We start from the raw sequence: 21,592 nt of genomic DNA on the forward strand, positions 1-21,592 counted from the left end.
GTAGGTTGTGTTTTCATTTTCATTGACTTCTAGGAACTTTTTAATTTCCTCTTTTATTTCATTGATGATCCATTCTTCATTAAGTAATGAGTTATTTAGTTTCTAGCTGTTTGCATATTTTTTGTCTTTACTTTTGTTGTTGAGTTCTACTTTTACTGCATTGTGATCAGATAGTATGCATGGTATAATTTCTATTTTCTTTTATTTGCTGAGACTTGCTTTGTGCCCTAGGATATGATCTATTTTGGAGAAGGTTCCATGGGCTGCTGAGAAGAATGTATATTATGTAGAGGTTGGATGAAATGTTCTGTAGACATCAACTAGGTCCATTTGATCTATTGCATATTTTAGATCTTGGATTTCTTTGATTTTTTGTTTGGATGACCTATCTATTGATGATAATGGGGTGTTAAAGTCTCCCACAACCACTGTGTTGGCGTTTATATATGCTTTTAGGTCTTTCAGGGTATGTTTGATGAAATTGGGTGCGTTGACAGAAACTTTTTTAAAAATTATTATTATTTGAAAGCATTCATTGGTCAACTACTGTGAGAAAACCAGACTCATAAGTAATGGGATAGAAAATGCCTATGAGAAAACGAAGGAATGAGAAATCACAGTATTAAAAACACCATAACATCCTGCTAACACCCCAAACTTTGCTCTTCTTCATTCACTCCCTTCCTGACCATGGTCCCACATAGCTACAATGTTAGAAAGATGTTGAATTGTGACAGTACCATCTTGGAGGATTACCACTAATCCCAGTCAGGCCCTGATCTAGAAAGAAAAAACTCTGGAAATGGACCAATGATTAAACTTTTCCTTGAGCACTTTGGACCCCTATGTCTCTTTAATTTGTAGGTACTTCTTTAGGGGTATTTTGGGGCTTGTTTTCCTCTGCTGGCTGTTATAATGTGCCTTTTCAACAGATGGCTTTTATTATAAATAGTCATGTTTAGAAGTTCAATTTATAAGTGGCAATTTATTTGTTTTAAATTTATAGAAATTTATATATTTAACTCATAATATTAACCTTTAAGATAACTTTTTTCACTGAAATATTTTATATACAGTAAAAAATCATTCATGTTTAGCCAGCTGTTCTAAGTTTTGACAAATACATGCACTTACATAGCCATCCTAAAATCATAACATAGAACATTTCCATCAACATAAAACGTTCCATGGAATTTTTGGATTCCATGAAATCCAACCCTCTTCTATCTATCCTCAGGTCTTGGCAACCATTATTGTGTTTTCCCTGTCATTTTGACTTTACCAGGATGTCATATAAATGGAACCATACAAGATGTAGGCTTTGAGTCCAGCTTCTTTCCTTTAACAAAATGCATCTGAGATTGATCCATGTTTTTTCATCTACCAGCCATCCATTCCTTTTTACTGCTGAATAGAATTTTACTTTATGTGTGTGCCACAGTTTCCCTTCTCACTAGTTGAAGACATCTCTATGGCTTCCGGTTTGTAGTGATATATTGACCAATGTCTAAAAAACCAAAACTAATAGGATTTGTATATATAAAACATACATACAAGTATACATACATATGAATATATTAAAAGCATGTAAAGAGATTTATTATGAAGAATAGGCTCACACAGTTATGGAGCTTGATGAGCTCTGTGGTCTGTAGGGTGAGTCTGCAAGCTGAAAACCCATCAGGACTGATACGGTTGTAGTCTGAGTCCAAAGAGCTGATGGGATAGTTTCAGTACAAAGGCTGACAGGCTCACGACCCAAAAGACCTATGTCCCAATTTGGGGGCCATCAGGCCGAAAGAGTGTTTTGATTGTTTGTTTTTAAGTGCTGGGGATCAAACCCAGCTCCTTGTTCATTCCAAGCACATACATGCTCTACCACTGAACTGTATCTCCAGTCTTGGACTACACTTCTGATGGCATAGTTAATAACTCTTTGCCTAAGCCAAGGCCACAAATAAACTTTCATATGCTTTTACTCAGGTGCTTTTTTGATGAACACAAGATCGAATTTAAGGACTGAATTTACAGTTGAGTCTTATACTAGTCACAACATCTGATTAATTTCTGTTATATTTTGTTGACAAAAAAATCTCTAAAACCACATTTTATAAAATATGTAGTTGTGAAAGGAAATAGCTTTTGAAAAAGATCTATCTCCCTTTCTATCCCAGGGTTCTACTCAATTAAAACAGCCTGTTGTAGAGCTAAATTGAGAATAGTACACGTGTGCTGTACTATGCTGTGTATGCAGGGCCTTAAACGTTAAAGCAAAAGAGAAAATAGATGAAGGAAAGAAAAGAGACCAGTGCAGAGTTACAGCTTTCCTAATCACTCAAGCTGTTTTCAGTACCTCAGCGTAGCTCTAGAAAGATGTTAGGGAAAATTCGGTATTCCAAAGACTGTAAACAACAACGAAACAAAGAGACAACAAAAAGCAAGCATCCTAGTGGTAGACATGCTGATGTTATCCACATGTATACAATTTTTGATGTAACAGTGTGCAATTTTTTCAATCACAGTTGTTTTAAGGTTACATATTCTTTTAAGATCACTTTAAAACCAAGTGTTTGCAAAACCCCTGACATACCTCTGTACATCCCTAGAAACTTGGTTTTGTAAACCGCCTGGTCTTCTGACCTGTGTGCTTTACAGGTGAAGAAAATAAGAGCCAGAAATATGAACAAGTTTAAGTTCATACAACAGCCTTATGAACTAAAGCCAGGTTCTCTGACAACTGTGTTAGTATTCTTTTTTTTTTTTTTTTCTGTTACCTGACCCAGACTCTGAAATTAAGGCAGGAAATATTTCTCCTTGGTCCGCTACTTAAGGAATGACAACTGTACTCATCTCAATTTATGTTTTATACAGTGAGTGTGCCTTTTGGCTAGGGTGAGCAATTTTTGGAAATTTAAACATTTCCTTTCCTAGGTTCCTTTAGGGGAAGCATCCTAGGCCAGAGCCCAGATCCTATTTAGTAAAACATGTAAACCTTGTTTGTTTTCCTTGTTGATTGGTCTATAATTTAAAACCCATTCGGTGGCAGATTTATCAAGTGACTGATCCTGGGAAGATTTGAGGTGGCAAGGAGAAGGTACTTGTGGCCTAGTCTACATATCATTGATCATCTGTTCAAATAATGAAAGTAGAAGCCAAATGCCTCCTGGCTTACTCATGAAAATAAATTCAGGAGTATATGGGTCTTAGAGTGGCTCATGGCTGGGGTAATGAAAGCAGCACAGATGACCTGAGATGCCATTGCTGGAAAAATCTACTTGGGTAGTCTTGACTTTCTGCAGTTGTCAACAAAGAAGTTCTATCTGAACTTTAAGATGGTAATAATACCGTAAAAACCCATTCCCGTTCAGCTGTCCTGAAAATGGGATGTACCTTGTGAATCCATTTTCAGCTCGAATGTGAGCTTCTCAAAAGTATGCATCATTTCTTGTTTATTTTCACAAGATCTGGTACATTGCAAATGTTCATTTAGTCTTGTTTGGCTGTTAGATGGGAGAGAGGCCATCTTTGGTATAATGAAGATTTGTCCACAGCTCACCTATTTCAGACAACACCACTATGAAGAATAAACCATAAGTAGAAAATTTATGACAACCATTCACTTAAGTGTCATTTTGCTACTAGAGAGCTATATCATTTGTAAATATGTAGAAACTATTTTTCTGGTTAGCATTCTTAAAGCCTTATGCATTACCTGTATTTTTACAATAGAAAGAACTTAGTAACTGGTTCTTTTGATATTAGCTGCCTCTCTTTTGATAATTCACTAATCATCTTTCATTTCCTACCTGATTCCTGTAAAATAAGAAAAGGAAAATGCAAGCAGAAAGGTGGGAGTGTACAAGGAAAGCAGAATTGAGTTCCAAATGATACCACATCATAGTTCCAAAATAGCACCATTGTGCAGATGAGGCATTGGCCATAGGGTAGGATCCCCTTCATAGACAGGTGTGTGAGCCATTGAGGAGGAAATATAAAATGATTGCCATAATTACTTGGGGAACCCTAGTTTGTCACAGTTTTAAGGACCAGAGTTTGCCATCTGTTGCTTCTAATCTCACATGTACTCTAGAATGGGTCATACCTTATTGGACTAACTGTAAATTCATCATGATAACGCAACATAAAATTTAAGATCTTTCTCTCACTGATGAAGGAATTAGTGTATTGACTCATAACCTAAAAATGTGCAGTCTTGGGTTTGCTCATTAGGTTTAGAATTACATTTTATAAAAACGAAGTCTGAAAATCATTTTCATTAATATCCCATGCGTATATCCATTTTGTGACCTGTACCATATTTGGGGATATTAATAACTTAGAAATAAAATGTTACCAAAATCCTCATGAGGAATGATTTTCTTTTATTTCTCACAATTCCCTCTGATTACAATCTTGTTTTGTGTCCCAAGTAAGAACTGCAAAACAGAGTTCCAACTTTTTTTTTTCTGTTTTACTTCCCCACTACTTCCATTGGTGACTCTCCATAGTTATATTAGCGTATCTTGAGAATATGCTTCTGAATACTTATAACTATCACCTTTCAAAAATAACGTACAATTTTATCTGAATTGTATGCTCAACCATTGGTGTGTTTTCTGAGTACTTTAATGAGTCTGACCTCATGAGAGCATTTGCAGTGATAATGAGAGTTGGGTCACTCTGTATAAATTACATAATACTATGCTTTAAGCTGCTATGAAGATTTTGTGAATAGATCTGTATTCAAGGAAGATTTGGGAGCGCTCTGATGAAGTCTTGGGTATAGGGGTTATTAGTATTTTAGAGCTACAGGAAGTCTTTTTTTTTGGTATTATCAGGGCTTGAATTCAGAACTTCATGCTTGTGAGGCAGGTGCTCTACCACTGAGCCACTCTAACAGCCCAAGGAACCTTAATTAAGTATTTTCAACCTCTAGTTTCAGACAATAAAATGAAGCATCGAGGAAGTTTAACATTTAGCGAATAACTGATGTAACCAGAAGGAGAATCCAGGTATTTTGACCCTCAGCCAATGGTTTTCCCACCATTTATCTTGGAACCAAAAAATTTTGGGTCTATTATTTATTTAATGACTCCAGTTATTTTTCAGAAGGATGGAGGGCAAATATTTCAAAGACAGCATCTCTGATAGGAAGGATTGTTCTATTGATGTTCTTATTTCCTAAAAAGCACTGAATGGGCCAAATTGCTAATCACTGAGGGTGGAGGTTAATTGAGCACTGGACTTAGAGTCTGTTATCAATTTACTTAACTTCTCTGTGCTTCTTCATCTTGAAAAAAAATCAGCAATGCCAGCATTCTGAGACTGTTGCCAGGACTATATGCATGAGTGTAATACAAATGCCTTACAAGTAGTGTGCCATTTGTAATACTATTAGTCATTAATTATTATAATTAGAGTTACTATGATTAATTTACCCACTATCAAGTTAGGGTGTCATTTGAAGTCAATTCAGAATGGAATTGTGAACAGAATATGAATTTTAATACCAGACAGGATTCAGTATCCCTTTGTACCCATTTTCCAGCTGTGGAACAGGTTGTACAGGTTCGTACAGCCACCAGAAGTTTACTCCACTGAGTTGCACAGATTGAAAGCTGAGTGAAGGCATCTAGCACAGAGCTCAGCACACTCGTTCCATGTCGGTTTGATTTCTCCTTTGCTGAGCATCAACATGGCAGATAGCTGCCAAGCTCAGCACTGTTTTTACATGTGTGTGTGTTACTTTGTACATCTCATGCATTGGGTTTTACTGCTGAGTCAACCTCAGTGCTCTTTTACCATATCGATGGCTCTTTATCCCTTCTTTTCCTGTCTTGTTTCTCTCTTTATCCTTCCTAGTGAGTTCTAATTAGAGTGATGTATCAGATGTGCCTCGTGTTTCTGAGTGTCCCTGAGATGCCCTTTTGATTGTAACTTGATGTGCTTTTATTTTTGATAAGAAAAATTATTGATAATAGTTAATCAAAACCAGCTATTGTTAATTTATAGGGTGCTCGTTAAACCCAGTGCCATTCTTTTCATGAATAGAGACTTTTGTTTTTTTACAGTTGCAAATGTAAGCTTTTAAGACTAAAGAAGGGGCTGTTGAAGCAGTTATGCAGCCTTCAAAATCAAAACAAAACAGAAAAACCCAGGTGCCCACATCCAAAACCATGGAGGCACCATCTTCTTGCCTTACCTAAGCCTTCTGTAAGGACTGAACTCCATCCGCATATTCTCAACCCCATTTTCCTTTCCTTCACTTCCCTCTGCTCATACTACACTTTTCTGAAGCAGTGAAACTTTACTTTGCTTCCACACAGCTCCCAAGAACTGTCTTACTTCCCCAACCCAGGGACGTAGAATTTGGAAGAGTCCCTGGAAAAGACTATATTACTCAAGTCATGCAGCAGATAACCTGGCTTTTTACTGGCCCTGGCAGCATCTCTGGGAGGGAATGTTCATAACAAGAAGATGCAAATGGATGGTTTTTCCACAGTGCTTGGCACTGACAAGGTGTCCTTCATCAGCAGGCACTTTTCCACCTTCTCTTTGACAGACGTGCTGGTAGAGACCAGACAAGCAAAGCCTCCCTCTCTTGCTTGGGTTTCAGTACAGTGTGTTCCTTCGATGATATCTCTGAGCAGTGGTAATGTGGAGGATATTAAAAAATAATGAGGATTTGGTAGGGGAAGGAGAACCAGCCCCCAGAGGAAATGGGGGGGGAGTGTTACATAAAGCCCAATTCCTAATCAGACTAGAATCATGAATGTGGTTCACTTCTACTAGGTGGTTTATTATACATGTGGGACTAGCCTTTGAATTCACCATAGAGAAAACACTTACCTATCTACATTAAGTATTTTGAAGTTTTAAAACTAAACACAGTCAACAATAGCTCTTAGAAAAACCTAATTTTAAAAACTGAGTTTTCTGGGTCAAAAAAAAAAATGATAAAAGTGGGCAGGACACAGATGAGGAGAGCTTTCATTGTGTCTACTTTAAACAGTTTGCATTAGTCTACGAGTAATAGCTGAAAAATGACAACTATGAGGTCTTACAGTTTATGCTGTGTATTGGGATATCATTTTATTTATGGGAGATTCCGTAATTGGGTGGATGATAGAGAGGCCCAAGGAAGACTTTATAGCTACACTGAAAAATAATCAATTCACCTCGACAAGCACTTGGGGATCACATACTAGCCAAGAAGTATGCAATGTTCTGGAAGTTCAAACATGAATAAGGTGTGGTCTTCTACTGCCTGGAGCTTTTAGATTTGCGAAGACAATAAATATAAATGACTACCATGCAATATGAACCTAGAAAGTTCTTTGGCAACAAAGACAAAGGAAAATTTTTGTCAAGAAGAATCAAGAAAAAGTTCAATTGATTTTCTCTTTGGGACTTTCACTAAGTGAAAATGGAGAGTAAAATGTGCTCTAAGTAGAGGAAACAAGATGGGGGTTGATGACACATTTGAGGCGGTAGTGGTGCAACAAAGGGAAGATATAGGAAAAGCATGCTGAGGCCATGGTATCATACAGAGAATTTAGCCTTGTCTGCTGTGTAAAGTAACTCTTCCCAACATGGGTGATAGAGGAATATCCCTCTTATTGGGACATATCAGAATTAGGAAAGGGCTTTTTCAAATAACACATGTTCCCTTGGAGATTGTGAACTGACGCAAGTAAGTTGTTGCCAAAAGAACCCACTGATACTGTGATGTCATCCTGTCTCAGCTGCTGTGTTAGAGCGGAATAAAGATTAATAGTGGTTGCAATCTGACTCCTACTGGAATCCCTTAAGGAACTTTAAGGATTGCTAGTGCAAGAGAGGATTTCTGGTAATAGGCTTGAGCACAAGTATCCTCCACAAAGATCTACAGGTGATTCTCCTGAGGAGCTAGGCTGCCAGCCATTCATCAGACCATTGGAATTAGTGCCAATGAAAGAAAACAAAATAATTTAATTGTGATTGTTCTCTCCAAGATTGTTTGAGCCAGGTGTGATGTCTTATACCTGTACTCCCAGCTACAGAGGAAGCACAGATTATGGATTGTGGTTTGAGACCAGTCTGGGCAAAAAGTTAGCAAGACCACATTTTAATCAATAGGCCAGGTGTAGTGTTGTGTCTGTGGCCCCAGCTATGCCAGAGGCTGTAACGTAAGAGGATCACAGTCCAGGTTGGCCTGAACCTACCTGCAAAGTAATTACGGCAAAATAGAGCTGGAGGTGTGGCTCAAGTTGTAGAGAGCCTACCTAACAAGCACAAGGCTCTGAGTTCAAATGTGACTTTGAATCTTGCTTAGAAGGAAATGGGAAATAGCTACAGATTAACAAATTATTGCAGGTAGGAAGAGGATGTGATTAAATATGAAATCAATAAAAGAAAGCAAGCTCTAATAGAAGTGAAAGAATGTGGATACAACCTGGGGAAGACTGGCAAGCTCTCAGAGCTCACACCTGTCTCCTTTCAAGTGAGGTGCTTAGGGTCAATGCAGAAAGGCATGCAGAATTTTAGCAGGGAGAGGGCTTCCCATGTCCTAACAAATACTCATCTAAACGTGCAGAGAAGGTCCAACATGCAAGTAAAAGTGAGTATACAGGTATGAAAGCACCATGTTCCCATAATCTAGCTTTAGTCAGAGTTTTGGCTGCAGAGGCCTGGGCTTTACAGTTCATAGAGATTCCCAGAATCTGGGCAAAGACTGGAAGTATGTGACAATCAAACACAGCTTTGCTCTGTATTCAAATAACCAAGTCATTATCCGTCTTTCTAAAAGTGAGTTTAGGGAAAGGAGGGCGGGACGCACACAGTTTCTATGTGCAGAAAAGTGGCAGGGAACAGGAAGGAGGGCGAAAATGGGATTAAAAGTCTTGCTTTCCACAAACCTCATTTCATGGTATCAAGGACCTAAGATGCTTCATGTACAATACAGTCAGACACGATTTGAAATAACTGATAGGATTTGGACAGCTGTGGAACAAACAAGAAGCTTATATTTTAATCACTTCAAGTTACTGCGCCATGCTGAGTTCATGAATACACCACAGCCAGACTGGAATAATAGAGCCAGGGATGTAGCTCAGTGGTTGAGTGTTTGCCTAGCAGGCTTGAGGCTCTTGGTTCAATTCCCAGTACCGCAAACTGGAATAATTGAAAGGGACTATGGACAGAGAAGGGTGAAGGTCAGGAATTTTGTTTGGTTTTGGTTTTTAAGCCTTGTAATCAGTAGGATTTCTTATTGTTATCTGTGCATACTTGTGTGGAGTGCATGGGAATTCACTGTTTTCCTTCTTACTTGGACATTTCCAATATCAGGGAGTATAGTTTACATGTATAACCCATTCATGGGATCTGAACTAGCTAATTTGGACCTTTCTTAGGGTGTTATCAAGCAGAGGAAGTTACTGAAAGAGGACATTGTGTGCAAAGGCCCAGTGGCCTCAAAGAGTATAGTCCTGAGAGGTGAGAAGTAATGTGAGACTAGAAAGCAGGGCATGTCTTGGGAAGGAGCAAGAGTCAAAATGAAGAAAGTAGGCAGAAAACAGATAAGAAGAACCATCTGTGCTAACAAGTTTCAATACTGTCTGTAAGTAATGGTTAACGATTGGAGGGATTTTAATGAATAAAGATATTCATTTTTTTGGAAAAAAAATCTTCCTGGAATCAGAGTTGGCTAAACTTGGGTCAAAAAAATTACTGTGGTAGCTTTTGCCATGCTCCAATATAAAGAGGACCCAGTGAGAGAGGTTGGGGTGGTGGGGGTATAAACAAAGGGACAATCAGAGAAGTCTCTGAAATCCACTGAAGAACAGCACATTGACATTGAGAGAGAAAAGGGAGCCCCACCTGGCCACCCAGCCTCCAGGTGTGATGAAGGGAGGTGGCAATGTCCTTACTTGCTCAAGGAACTTCAGAGAGACAGCAAACCTGGATTCAGCAACGATGAACTCAACTTCAGACATGTTGAGTCTGAGGCAGCTGCTTAAATATGCAGGTAGATCAAAAGGTGGTTGGAATTATGGTCTTGAGACACAAGTGTAGAAGTCACCAGCATATAGTAAAATAAATTTCACTTGCCACACAAGTACATGAAAACACCTGGAGAGACTGTACTATGAGAAAAAAAATTGCAAGCAAGATGCCTGGGTAGCAACCTTCAGGGATGGAGGGAGGATGACTGGAGAGAGTGGAAAGTAGGAGGGAAAGCCTAGATGGGGAGGAGCATGAGGTGAAGATCAGGGAAGCAAAGGGAATTTCAAGGCGTATGCTACCATCAATGGAAACAAATGTGGCCGAGAGGAATGGGGCAGGACCGCTGAGAAATGCTGATTGGATGTAGCAGCCATGCTTCAGGAGCCCCTGCAGAACAGCAAGAATGGAAGCAGTTGTAATGGGTGAAATGCAAACAATGAGGAAACAGACAAAGCAAGGGTTGAACACTTGTTCCCCAAAGATCTACTTGGTGTGAAGGATAGATGGTGGGTGGGAAAGGGCATGACTTCTAGAGGAGTTAAGAAAGACTTGGATGTCTTTATCTTTGCTTTACAAGCACAGGGCAGGGTAGGGTAGACAGAGCATGGAACTGGGATGTATGTAGACTGAGTCCAAAACTAGTTGATGTGGCCACTAGATTGTGATCTGTCAGGTATTGATAAAGATGATAGTGATGATAGCAAACTTACACAGTACAATGTTCGGAGTGCTCCTTTGTCTGTGGTTTTACATATGTGAATTCCTCTTCCTCTCATACCTGCTCTGTTAAGTAGGTTGTATCATCCACTTTCTGTGTAATACAGGGAAGTTAAATACCCTGCCCATTTTGTGTTCTGCCCACCGTATTAAGCACATGCATTAAATCAGAGCCAACCAAAATGATATATAAGTTTAGTTATCAGCAGATTTAGAAGAATTTTGGGAGCAGGGACCAGGGCTTTGCTGTCAGTTGTCTTAAAAAGCCTTGCTGTCTTGGCAACTGTTTCATGTCACCAAGAGATTGAATACCAACTAAAATTTCTGTCCTGTTGATATTATTTGACCTTTAGCTTTCTTGGGAGAAGGTTTAGTAGGGAATGCCAACCAAGAGTTAGTTTGTGGTGATAGACCTGAACTAGTCATAAGAATGAAATGCAAATTTTGGGAGCCATTCTGGCAGAAATGAAGGAAGGATGTGGAGAAATGAAGATGGAGATGGTATCCTGCTGCGACAAAGATGGTCTTGACCACATAGTTGGATGAAGTTTTAAGTTGGCAGTTGGTAATCACACTCATGAAAACTTGGGCAAACTTTTGTGTTTGATGGCTTAAGCTTTCCCTTGCTTTATGCCCATCACTCAGAAAAGGTAGCCTTGTTTGAAAACTTGTAAGAATAATAAGGAACATGTTAGTCTTTTACTCTCATATTGTCATGTGCTCACAGCAACTGACAGAAATAATTGCTCAGAATTTACTGTGTTCCAGGCATAGTGCTGTGCTATGTGAGCCTCTCATTTTTCCTTTACAAAAGTTTTCTGGAGATTGCTCACTACCATCTTCACTTTACACTTGAGGAAACTCAGGTTTGCTGATGTCATGTTCTCTGTCCAGGGTCACAGAGTTTGCAAGCAGCTAAGTTGAGATACAAACCAGGTGCTGTGGGTCCAAACTCAGGCACTTAACTCTCTGTACTATACATAAAATAGATGTTATCTGGAACTCGGCACTTCCTTCAGAGATGGCATAGCTTCCACATCCACGCATGAGAGGAGCAACCACAGACAAACCTCCTTAAGTTCTACTGGCTTCTGTGAGGACTGGTTCAAGAGAATAAATGTCAGGGCAGAGTTGAATCTACTAAGAAATAGTCTGCCTTAATGAAAGCAGAAAAGCTTCCTATGTCCGTAGTCTTGCCAACTAGGCCATTAAAAATATTTATTTCCTTTTTCAGTGTCAAAGGGCTGTGCACTTGAATGTACCTGGATGTTGTTGACATTTGCAGGCTGCATAGTGAATTAAGACTGGAATGACCAAAAGAAGGCTCTGGAGCTAGTAATAGTACTTTGTGCTCATGTGGCTTCTCATTGCTCCTTGGCTGGGAGACAGAAATGAACACAAGGCCATCACTGATTTCCCCTAATAGAGTTCATAATCCAATGGTGGGGAGGCAGAAATCACATAAATTCACCAAAAACAGTTAAACACTGTACATTGGATTTAGGAAAATCTCTATTAAAATTCTAAGTTTGATTCCTTCCTCAGCTACACCAGCTCTGTGCTAATAAACATAAAATTCAATGCTCTAAAATAACTGAAGAAGGATGAATAAGGCTGCTAGCATACAAAATATAGTTTAAAATGTTGGGTATGCAGAAGAAATGGCATATTTCAATAAATATCCTCATTACCTATGCATTTATATTTATCACTATATTATGAAACAGACACAAGTACTGATATTGGCCAGCTTTGATATGGAAACTTAAAACAAATGTATAAAAATGCATCTCATTGCTCCTTCCCTGTGCTTCAGTTTCTGCTGTATTGTCCTGAAAACTGATAGGAGACATTCTAAGGAAGACTTGAGAACAGCAGCTCTAAGCCAGAAAGATTTCCAAATCTGTGTTGTTCCTTATGACTTTCTTTTTCCAAACCCAAACCAAAAGTTATAAAAGATATATTCAAGCATATATTCAAGATATATTCAAGTTCAAACCTTTATTAAAAGTTTTGTTTTGCCTTTGATATTAAAACCCAGTAAAAGTACTTAGGAAATAAATTTACTCTAAACCTTAATCCATGGCAATTATCTCCCATGAGCTCATATTGGACAAAATTAACCTTCAGCTCCTGACTGTCTAGGTCCCTGGAAAATTCATAAAGCAAAATTTACACACTTTTGGATTCTGGAAAGAATGTCTGTATTTTCCTACCTTTCTATGAGTTGTCTTGTGATAGCACACTGATGGTATTATTGAATTTATTTCTGGTACTCTTTTTTAAAATAAATTTTATCCTACTGATTTTCCCTACAGGCTCAATTTGAACTCCAGGCATTTCGTATTCGAGGAGAGCATGCAGTGATAACAGCAAGACTGGAAGAAACCATTGAAAACCTCAAACAAGAGTTAGAAAACCGATGGGGAGGAGGATGTGAGGAAATGAAAGATGCATGCATCTCCACTGATGACGGCTGCCCTCCAAAGGCCTTCAGGAATGTGTGCATCCAGACAGACAGAGAGACCTTCCTCAAACCCTGCGAAGGGGAAAGCAAGACAACCAGAAGTAACCAAATCATTCCCAAGAAGTTGAACATCACCTCTTTAAGCCAGTTGTCCCCCTCGAAAGACAACAAAGACACTCATGCTCCCCTTCAGACTGAGGAAGGCCTCTCACCAAATCAGAAGGCATCTCCTCCGCCTCCCACAACCCCACCTCCACCTCCTCCCATCCCTCCTCCTCCACCCCTCCCACCTGGACTTGGACCTCTGACACCACCTGTGAGTGCTGGGCCACCACCTCCGCCACCTCCACCTCCTCCACCACCTCCCCTTCCTCCAAGTGCTGGGCCTCCCCCACCTCCTCCGCCACCACCGCTTCCTAATGCCCCAGCTCTGCCCAACAGTGGAGGGCCACCTCCTGCTCCGGCACCCCCAGGACTTACACCCCCACCTCCTCCTGGACTCTTCTTTGGACTCAGCTCTTCTTCTAGCCAGTGTCCTCGAAAGCCAGCCATTGAGCCTAGTTGTCCCATGAAGCCCTTGTACTGGACTAGAATACAAATAAGTGATAGGAGGTGAGTTCTCCCCTGGCCCATTCTCAGTTGTGAATTTACAGGATTCTGCTGCCCAAGTGAGGATTTATTCTTTGCAGTTAGTATCTGCATAGATACTTGGATAAGCAAGATTGGGGTGTGTGGGGAGACTGTCTCATCAAATCCTCTTTAGGTTTTCCATGGTTGATGTTGGGAGAAGCCATGTGTCCAGTGTCAGAGTCTTCTCTAAGATAGATGTTCCACTTCATAGACTGAAGAAGAGTCCAGGTCTGAGCTAGGCCTTGACCAGTGTGTCACTGTAATTAGTGGGTCATTATAAATTGAGCGTGAGTCTATATGATAGGTTCACTAATAACATTTAGAATATTTTTTATGACGCACATTCTTATTTTTAGGTGATATCATCAACTCTATGAAAATCTAAGTATTCAATACTTAGATTTCTATCACTGTGACAAATGCCTGTGGAGAACAACTTAAAGGGAGGAAGGATTTATTTTGGTCCCTTATTTCAGAGGTTTTGATCCATCATGGCAGGGAGAGTATGGTAGAGCAGAGCCACTCACATCATGGTGACAAAAGCAGAGAGAATGCCTGCGTTTGTGGGCTCTCTCCTTTTCTCCCCTTTATTCTGGCTGGGCCCCCAGCCTATGGGATGGTGTCACCCACATTCATCGAGGCACTTCCCACCTGGATTAATCCTCCCTGGGAAACCCAGAAGGATGCTTTACTAATTTCCTAGGCCCTGCTTAATCCAATCTAGTTCACAATCAAGGTTAGCAATAACACCTGGATATTTTTACAGCTACATGTAGCTTTTGTTTTTTATCAAATGAATGAGACATGACTGAAGGATTGGTTCTTCAGATTGGAAGAGAGTGTTAAAATATAAACTCTCTCTACTTGCACTCTGGTCCATCTAACTACTCACACCCTCCATCTTTATTCCTTATTTCCCCTCAGAGAAAGTGACAGAGTGTGGTTAGCTAAAATAGAAAGCATTTTCTATTTGCAAAAGTTATTAAGCTGAGTCTGTATAACTTGGACAACTCCCCTCAAGCAGATGTGAGTCTGGTTTCTTCTGCCTCCTTCCTGAGCCTCTCCAGGGGACACTGAGAGAGATGCTGAGTTGTTTCTTGAGCACTTTCTAGTTTTGAAATTTGTTTGCAAAGAACATATAATAGAAAACATATTTCTAAACTTAGTCCCCAAACCAAGATGTAGTAGTAAAGTTTTAAGTTTATATAACATTTTGCTTAGGGAAGGCAGAACACTAAACAAAATAACATATAATTCACAATTATAAAACAATTGGAAATTGTTATGGGAGGAATGGGGAAATACCTTAAAATTAAGCACATGTTGGATGATATTTTCTCCTCTCATCAAAAGTAAGGGCCAAGAGTTTATGGAGTGTCATATATTTAATGCTAACACTTGATAATTTCCCAAATGAATTGCTCAAAAGAGAAAGTGGGATGATCCGAAATAGCTCCTACCACTAACTCGAGTACTAGTGTTCCCATTCACAATACAGATATTTCCTAAGAAACAATTTCCCAGAATATTTACTTTGAGCTGTGTTTCTTGTGTCTTTACTGGTGTTCTCAAATTAGTGTGCAGTCATTGTAGGGTGATGAGTCCCACCTGTTGACCCTGGCGTAGCATTCTGGCAGCACATGGAGCTTTTGCACACCTGTGTCTCCTAGCCTGCCTTTGCTTCCTCCTGAGAGACTTCATGAGCAACTGTTGTCATAGAGCATAGCAACCATAAAACAGTCCCACTGGGAAACATGGGCCCTTGGCGCCCATTGAAGTTGGGACAAAGGCAGCAGGGGATAACCATCACCAGTGCTTTTTCCTGGAGTAGTGTGCTGTTTGAGAAGGAAAACAATGGAATACTGAAGCAATCATTGTTATACCATAAAAGCAAAATCAAAAGTATGGACTACCAGGTGAATAGCCTGAGCTCTCAAGAGTCTGGGTGGGCTCCCCCTTTATCATGTGTTAAGATCCCAGTATGCCCTCTTCCTGCCTGCACCACACATTTGGTCTCTTTCATCATGGGTAGGTCTCTCAAAATATTCTCTACCTCTGCACACAACTACTTTGTTTCAGTGGAAATGATCTAAAGTGTCTGTATAGTGTTCATTGATGAACAAAAATAATTTATTTAGGAGTATTTTCTTCAAGGAGGTGAAATAGCATTTTAATATTTTGTGCAACCACAGTGGTGAGTACTCTGTGTATTCATGGTAAATTTTGGTCTCTGTCTTGTGGGGAACAAGGACCAAAATGTAAGTGTATCTCATCCACCAGGATTGCTTTGCACTACTAGTATATACTGATATTTTTTCTTTAGCTATTTTTCCTTCTTTGATGTCTGTTTTCTCATTTGTAGAATAGGAAAGGGACATTTAGTTAAAGGAAAGGAAAAAACCCTCACATAACTACTTTTTCAGCTTTCTAGTAAGTTTCCCCTCCCTCTGTCCACCTCTTCCCACTTTCCACCCTTTTCAGTTTTATGTGCTTGGTACTCATAGAACACTTGACCATTATGGCAGGTCATCCATATGAGCAGGTTCTTATAGCTCTACCAAATACCAACTGCCTCCAAGTCTCTGCAAAGAGTTCTAACATCCATTTATTCAGTACTGAAGATGCCTTTCCTACGGAAACAGTGCTATAAGTGGTGATGGACTGCTCAACTTGACTCCCAAGTCCAATGTACTTCAGAATATGAAGGAATTACAGCACTAGTAATACTGGCCCAACCTGGTGCCCATGGAGCTGGAGCCAAGCAGGTGTTGTAGGAAAGAGGGGATGGATCTGGACTGTGTGACTGACCCCAGCATCCCCTTCCTGTGAGCACCCTTCCTACCAGCTATCCAGGAGTTTCCTGAAGCCCAGACCAGCATCACTTCCCATGCCGCCTGCTCCCCGGCTCTCCTCTCCAGACTAGAGCCCCTTTCCTTTGCACAGGTCACTTAACATAATGCTATCCACTTTTCAAATTGAAGTTGATCGAGTAGCAAAAAGGCTTGGTTGAGGGAGGCACATGTAGATGGACGTATTTCATTGGAAATGTTGCAGCCCTGGGTTGAGTGATAGTTTCCCAAGTGTTCATTGAATTGTTATAACTTAGTAGCTTGCAGATGTCACATATATACAAAAAATGGATCAAATATTATATTAGAAAAATTATAATAAAAATATCAAAAAATGAAGGAGCAAGTAAATGTGACCAGAACTAAAGTGTCATATTTCATAAGAAAGCAGATCATCAGATGACCAGTTGGTTTTCTAGGTGTGTGCTGAAATGTTCTGTAGTATATTTTGACCTTAAAAATGAAAAGCTTCCCTCTAAGCTTTGGTAGTGTTATATGTTTTTTTTAAAATGAAATAAAAATGAGTTGCAGGAAGATTTCATTGTGCTACATTCTCTTCTGCTTTGAGTCTTAATTTATTGCTTTCTCTTTTAAGCCAAAATGCTGCACCAACCTTATGGGATTCCTTAGAAGAACCTGACATTCAGGACCCTGGTGAATTTGAATATTTGTTTTCCAAAGACACAACTCAACAGAAGAAAAAACCTCTGTCAGAGACCTATGAGAAAAAGAACAAGGTCAAAAAGGTAATGTGTGATTACAGTAACAGTTCTAATTAAATGTGTGTTTTTTGTCATCCCTGGGAATTCACTGCTTACTGCTGCTTTATTTTTCTTTGACTTCAGAAAGCATTTTCAATCAGAGGTGGAAAAAAGTTCAAGAAATCTGTGCTTGCTATTTAAGTCACATCTTCTGAATTTTCAACATTAATTTGAACTCTAACCATTCATTCTGTTGACAAAAAATGTTTAATTTGCTGTTAGTGCCAGTAGTTTGTAGGCTGTATGAAAAATAAGTGTCCTGATTATAAATTTATTCATATAACAAGTTTATTGGTAATTTGTGGTTCGAGGCACCGCAGTTCAGAACAGCAACATGTGGCCATTTATATAAGATTAAATCAAACAGATCATTAATCCTTCAATTACACTAGCCACTCTCCAATTGTGTCCATATGGCTATCATGTGGAATAGCCAGGAACTATGCATTTCCATCATTACAAAAGGGATACTGGTCAGTACTGCCTTTAATATCTGGAAAATGCTGGTAGGAAAGAAAAAAAAACCCAAATGACCTTTGCCTATGGAGTTTATGCTACTAGTCAACATGAAAAGCCAAAGTTGAGAGTCCCATAGTGGAGCAGGGTGAGGACTGGCTTTGGCAAGGTGGGGAGGGGGTCTGTGTTTTAAGTGGAGTTTTCAGGGTAGGCCTCATTGAGGTCACTTTAGAGCAAGACTTGAGGACTGGAAAGCCAAGAGCCATGGGTCATCTGTAACAGAACCGAGTGTACAGCATCAAGTCGTCAAGCAGACATGAGGCTGAAACTCATCTTGGTCCCACACTGCATGATCCTTGTGCTGACTGTGCCCTAGATCCTTAGTCATAACTCAAGATGATGTCTGCTGTGGCTAGACAAGTGTCCCCTAGAGGTCCATGTGTTAAAGACCTGGCCCTGAGGGTAGTGCTAATGGGAGGTGGTGGAACCTTTGGAGGTGGGGCCTCCAAAAGTAGGAGGCCTGAAGTCATGGGGGCATGCCCTTGGAGGAGACTGTGGGATCCTGGTCTCTTTTTCTTTCTTACTTCCTGGCCCATGAGGTGAGTGATTTTTTTTCCATCATGAGCTGCCCTTGCCAGAGGCCTGGAGCAAAGGCATCACCTGATTTTGGAGTTCAACCTCCAGAACCATGAGCCAAAACAAACCTTTTCTCCCTTTATAAATCAATTGCCTCAGGTATTTTGTTACAGTGATGGAAAGCTGACTAACATAACATCCACTCATAGTCATGTGCCTGCATGCTTAGCATAGTTCCAGGCACAAAGTCAGTCCCCAGTCTGTGACCACTGCTCTGTTGCTGCCACTACTACTGTTTCTCTGCTTTAGTGTTTTGGTAATGGAGGAGATGGTATTATGGAGATGTTAGAGTATTGGTTCTGCTGTTGATTGGACTGGTGGTCTTCCTTCTCACATTTTTCCCTCTTCTATAAAACAGGATTAACAATCCCCACACATACCTGATTCATCAGGATGCTGTGAAATTCAAATCTATGAGAAGTGTTTTGAAAACCATATACCAAATGATATTGCTGTTGTTGACACTTCCTTCTTAAGTTACATGGTGGGAGTCCTCCACCAGTTCATTATCATAGGCAATGTTAGGATTATGAAGTCAGCCTCGACTTACCAGGGGAAGATGCCTGACTGTACTTTTCTGTTAGTCAAATCAGATTTACCCGTGGACTTTCTTCATGGATGAAAACCATGGTCAATGATTTTCATCTCTCAAGTTCACTAGAAGTTGAGAGAAAAATGCTTCAATAATACTTAAGTATCAGAGATAATCTTTTATGAGAACACGTTGCATGGAACAACTTGAATTTTTCTAAGAAAATAGTTCCAGGGTAGAAGTCAACTGACAAACTCTGAAATGTATTCCTGTGCAGTTAGATTTCCATGAGATGGTGTGTGGGTATGTTAGGCTAGCTTTTTTAAACACCATCTGTAGAAACAAAGACTACTGTTGCTACATGAAAGGGAAAAGGAGACTCTACATCCCAAAGCCAGCCTCAGTTTACCTCCCCCAGGAAAGCTGCTCTGGCTCACCAGAAACTCTGAATGTTTTCTTATGTAATACTGTGCTAAACTTGCTTGTGCTCTTTTTCCCTTCTTAGATATCCATTCCTCCTTTTGTTTCTCTGTGGATGCTTAGTAACATGTTGTTTACTCATAACATGAATTATTTCTGTTTTGGTAAATGAATATTTGTTTTAAAATATCAAAGCATTTGTTCATTTATTCTTATTTCTTATCTCATAATTGTTTGCCTGTTCAACAGTGGATTTTAATTAAGGAAGTTAGTACTTATAGTATTTGTCTTATTCCTCTGTCTCAGGGGGAATATCCTTTATTTGAACTCTTGGAGCTTTCTGACTAGTGATGTTCCATCACCCCATCGAATCCATGCACACATGTAGTGCTTGCTGATTTCTGTAAGAGGGGGCAAAAATGTTTGGTCTCCTGGACATTGTGTTAGGGATGCTCCTTGGAGTTTTCAGTGAGCCTTGTGACCTACCTTACAGCCAAGATTTTAAGTTTAAAAGAAAATAATAAGCTGAGCCAATGCTGAAAATAATAAGCTGAGCCAGTGCTCCAAACCTGCCTCCTGTGAGTGTTCCCTTTGTGCCTGTGGCCAGATTTCTAACATGGAGATGGATCCCTTGGTCTCTTTTGAGACTCAGATATTTGTTATCTTTTCCCTTGAAATGAAAATGAAAGGGTTTTTGAGGTGGTGAGCAGCTGAGGCAGCTCAGCCTAACCATAGAATGGTTTCCTTACAAAAGACCAGGATAACACTGGCCAAATAGGTCTTTTTATAATGACTGAACTGGAGAATGAACTGTGTATGGTGGAGATTAAAGGCCTAGCATTTCTGCATCTTGGCTATAGGGGCACAGCAGGCATGCACAGCATAGTCTGTGGCTCACCTTTATTTAAGCTTTAGTTTGCCACACTGATGATAACAACAACTTTTTTGGGTGTGTGGGGGGTAGGGGGAGACTACTTGATACAGGGCTTTACTGTGAAGTCTAGGCTGGCCTGTAACTCTCTATGAAGCCCAGAATGGCCTCAAACTCGATCTTCGTACCTCAGCTTCCCAGGTACTAGGATTATAATAACTTTTATTGAAATGAATGATTTGAAATATACAAATGAGAGCAGCCATTACTACAATCAATATGTCACAGCTACACTTGACCAAATCCAAAGTATTTCCTACATTGTGAGATTATCCCAAGGAGTCTTCAGAGTCTTCCAATAGGAAGCCAAATCTTTGGTTTAAAAATGTGGTTTACATACAACTCCAAACAAATAGGTAGGTTTAGAGCCTGGTGTTTTCCTTTGGCTCTGTCCCATTTTAAATATTAGCTATAGCAAAAAAAAAATTAGGGATGGCAGAGTGGCTCAAGTGGTAAGAGCTTCTGCCTAGCAAGTGTGAGGCCCTGAGTTCAAACCCCAGTACTGCCAAAACACAAAAAATTAAATATTAATTATAACCACTTTGTGTTGCATATTCACATGGGTCCCCTACAAACATAGTAGTAACCAAATTGAGAATCAGAGGTTAGAACACCAGTGATTGCTGGTACCACCAACACTTGGTAGTCTTTTATTTTTTTCTCTCTTCTTACTAACTTTAGAGCAAGTGATTTAACCTTACCACATGGATTTCTTCTCTGTAAAATTGCAAATAACAATTCCTTAAAAATGAGTGTTAATTAGAATGAAAGGAAACTGTCATTATGAAAATCCTTTGATGTCTCTGGGACTTTAGTCTCTCTTAATTTATGAACTAATATGAAAGCTTTGAAAGGAAAATCTTGCCAGCCATGCTGGCACCTACCTGTAATTCCTGCACTCAGGAGGCTGAGGCAAGTAGATCATGAGTTCCAAGCCTGTCTCAAAAAAGAAAAAAATGTTGAACATCAGTGATTCCCGTGAAGGTCATAGCCTTAGAACATTAGTACTCTCTAGAGCACTTTTGGTTTTCAGTATTTATAGACGCATTCCACAACTTGCTTTAATGATACTTTCCAACATCTAGTAGCTCATCTCAGGTTGGTCTGTATACTTTCTTTGCATTGACCGTTTCCAGCTGTCAATATGCCTGTCTTTATACCATCCCTACGTTACTGTTGTTCCAGAGCATGAAGGTCAGCACCTTGACA

At 39.7% G+C, this 21,592-nt stretch overlaps 1 protein-coding gene across 9 annotated transcripts in view; it reads left to right on the forward strand.

Moving 5' to 3' along the window:
- Nucleotides 1-21,592, forward strand: part of Fmn1 (formin 1) — a 375,832-nt gene that overhangs the window by 193,658 nt on the left and 160,582 nt on the right. For all 9 annotated transcript variants that reach the window (XR_012445380.1, XR_012445381.1, XM_074065588.1 and 6 more), the window contains 2 exons: nt 13,020-13,780; nt 17,243-17,393. Coding sequence is in view for 7 of the 9 variants with exons in the window: in XM_074065588.1 (XP_073921689.1) it covers nt 13,020-13,780; nt 17,243-17,393 (912 nt within the window). In the remaining 2 variants the exon portion in view is untranslated. The remainder of the gene's footprint in view (nt 1-13,019; nt 13,781-17,242; nt 17,394-21,592) is intronic.

This window comes from Castor canadensis, chromosome 2 (genome assembly GCF_047511655.1).
Source record: "Castor canadensis chromosome 2, mCasCan1.hap1v2, whole genome shotgun sequence".
NCBI lineage: Eukaryota > Metazoa > Chordata > Mammalia > Rodentia > Castoridae > Castor > Castor canadensis.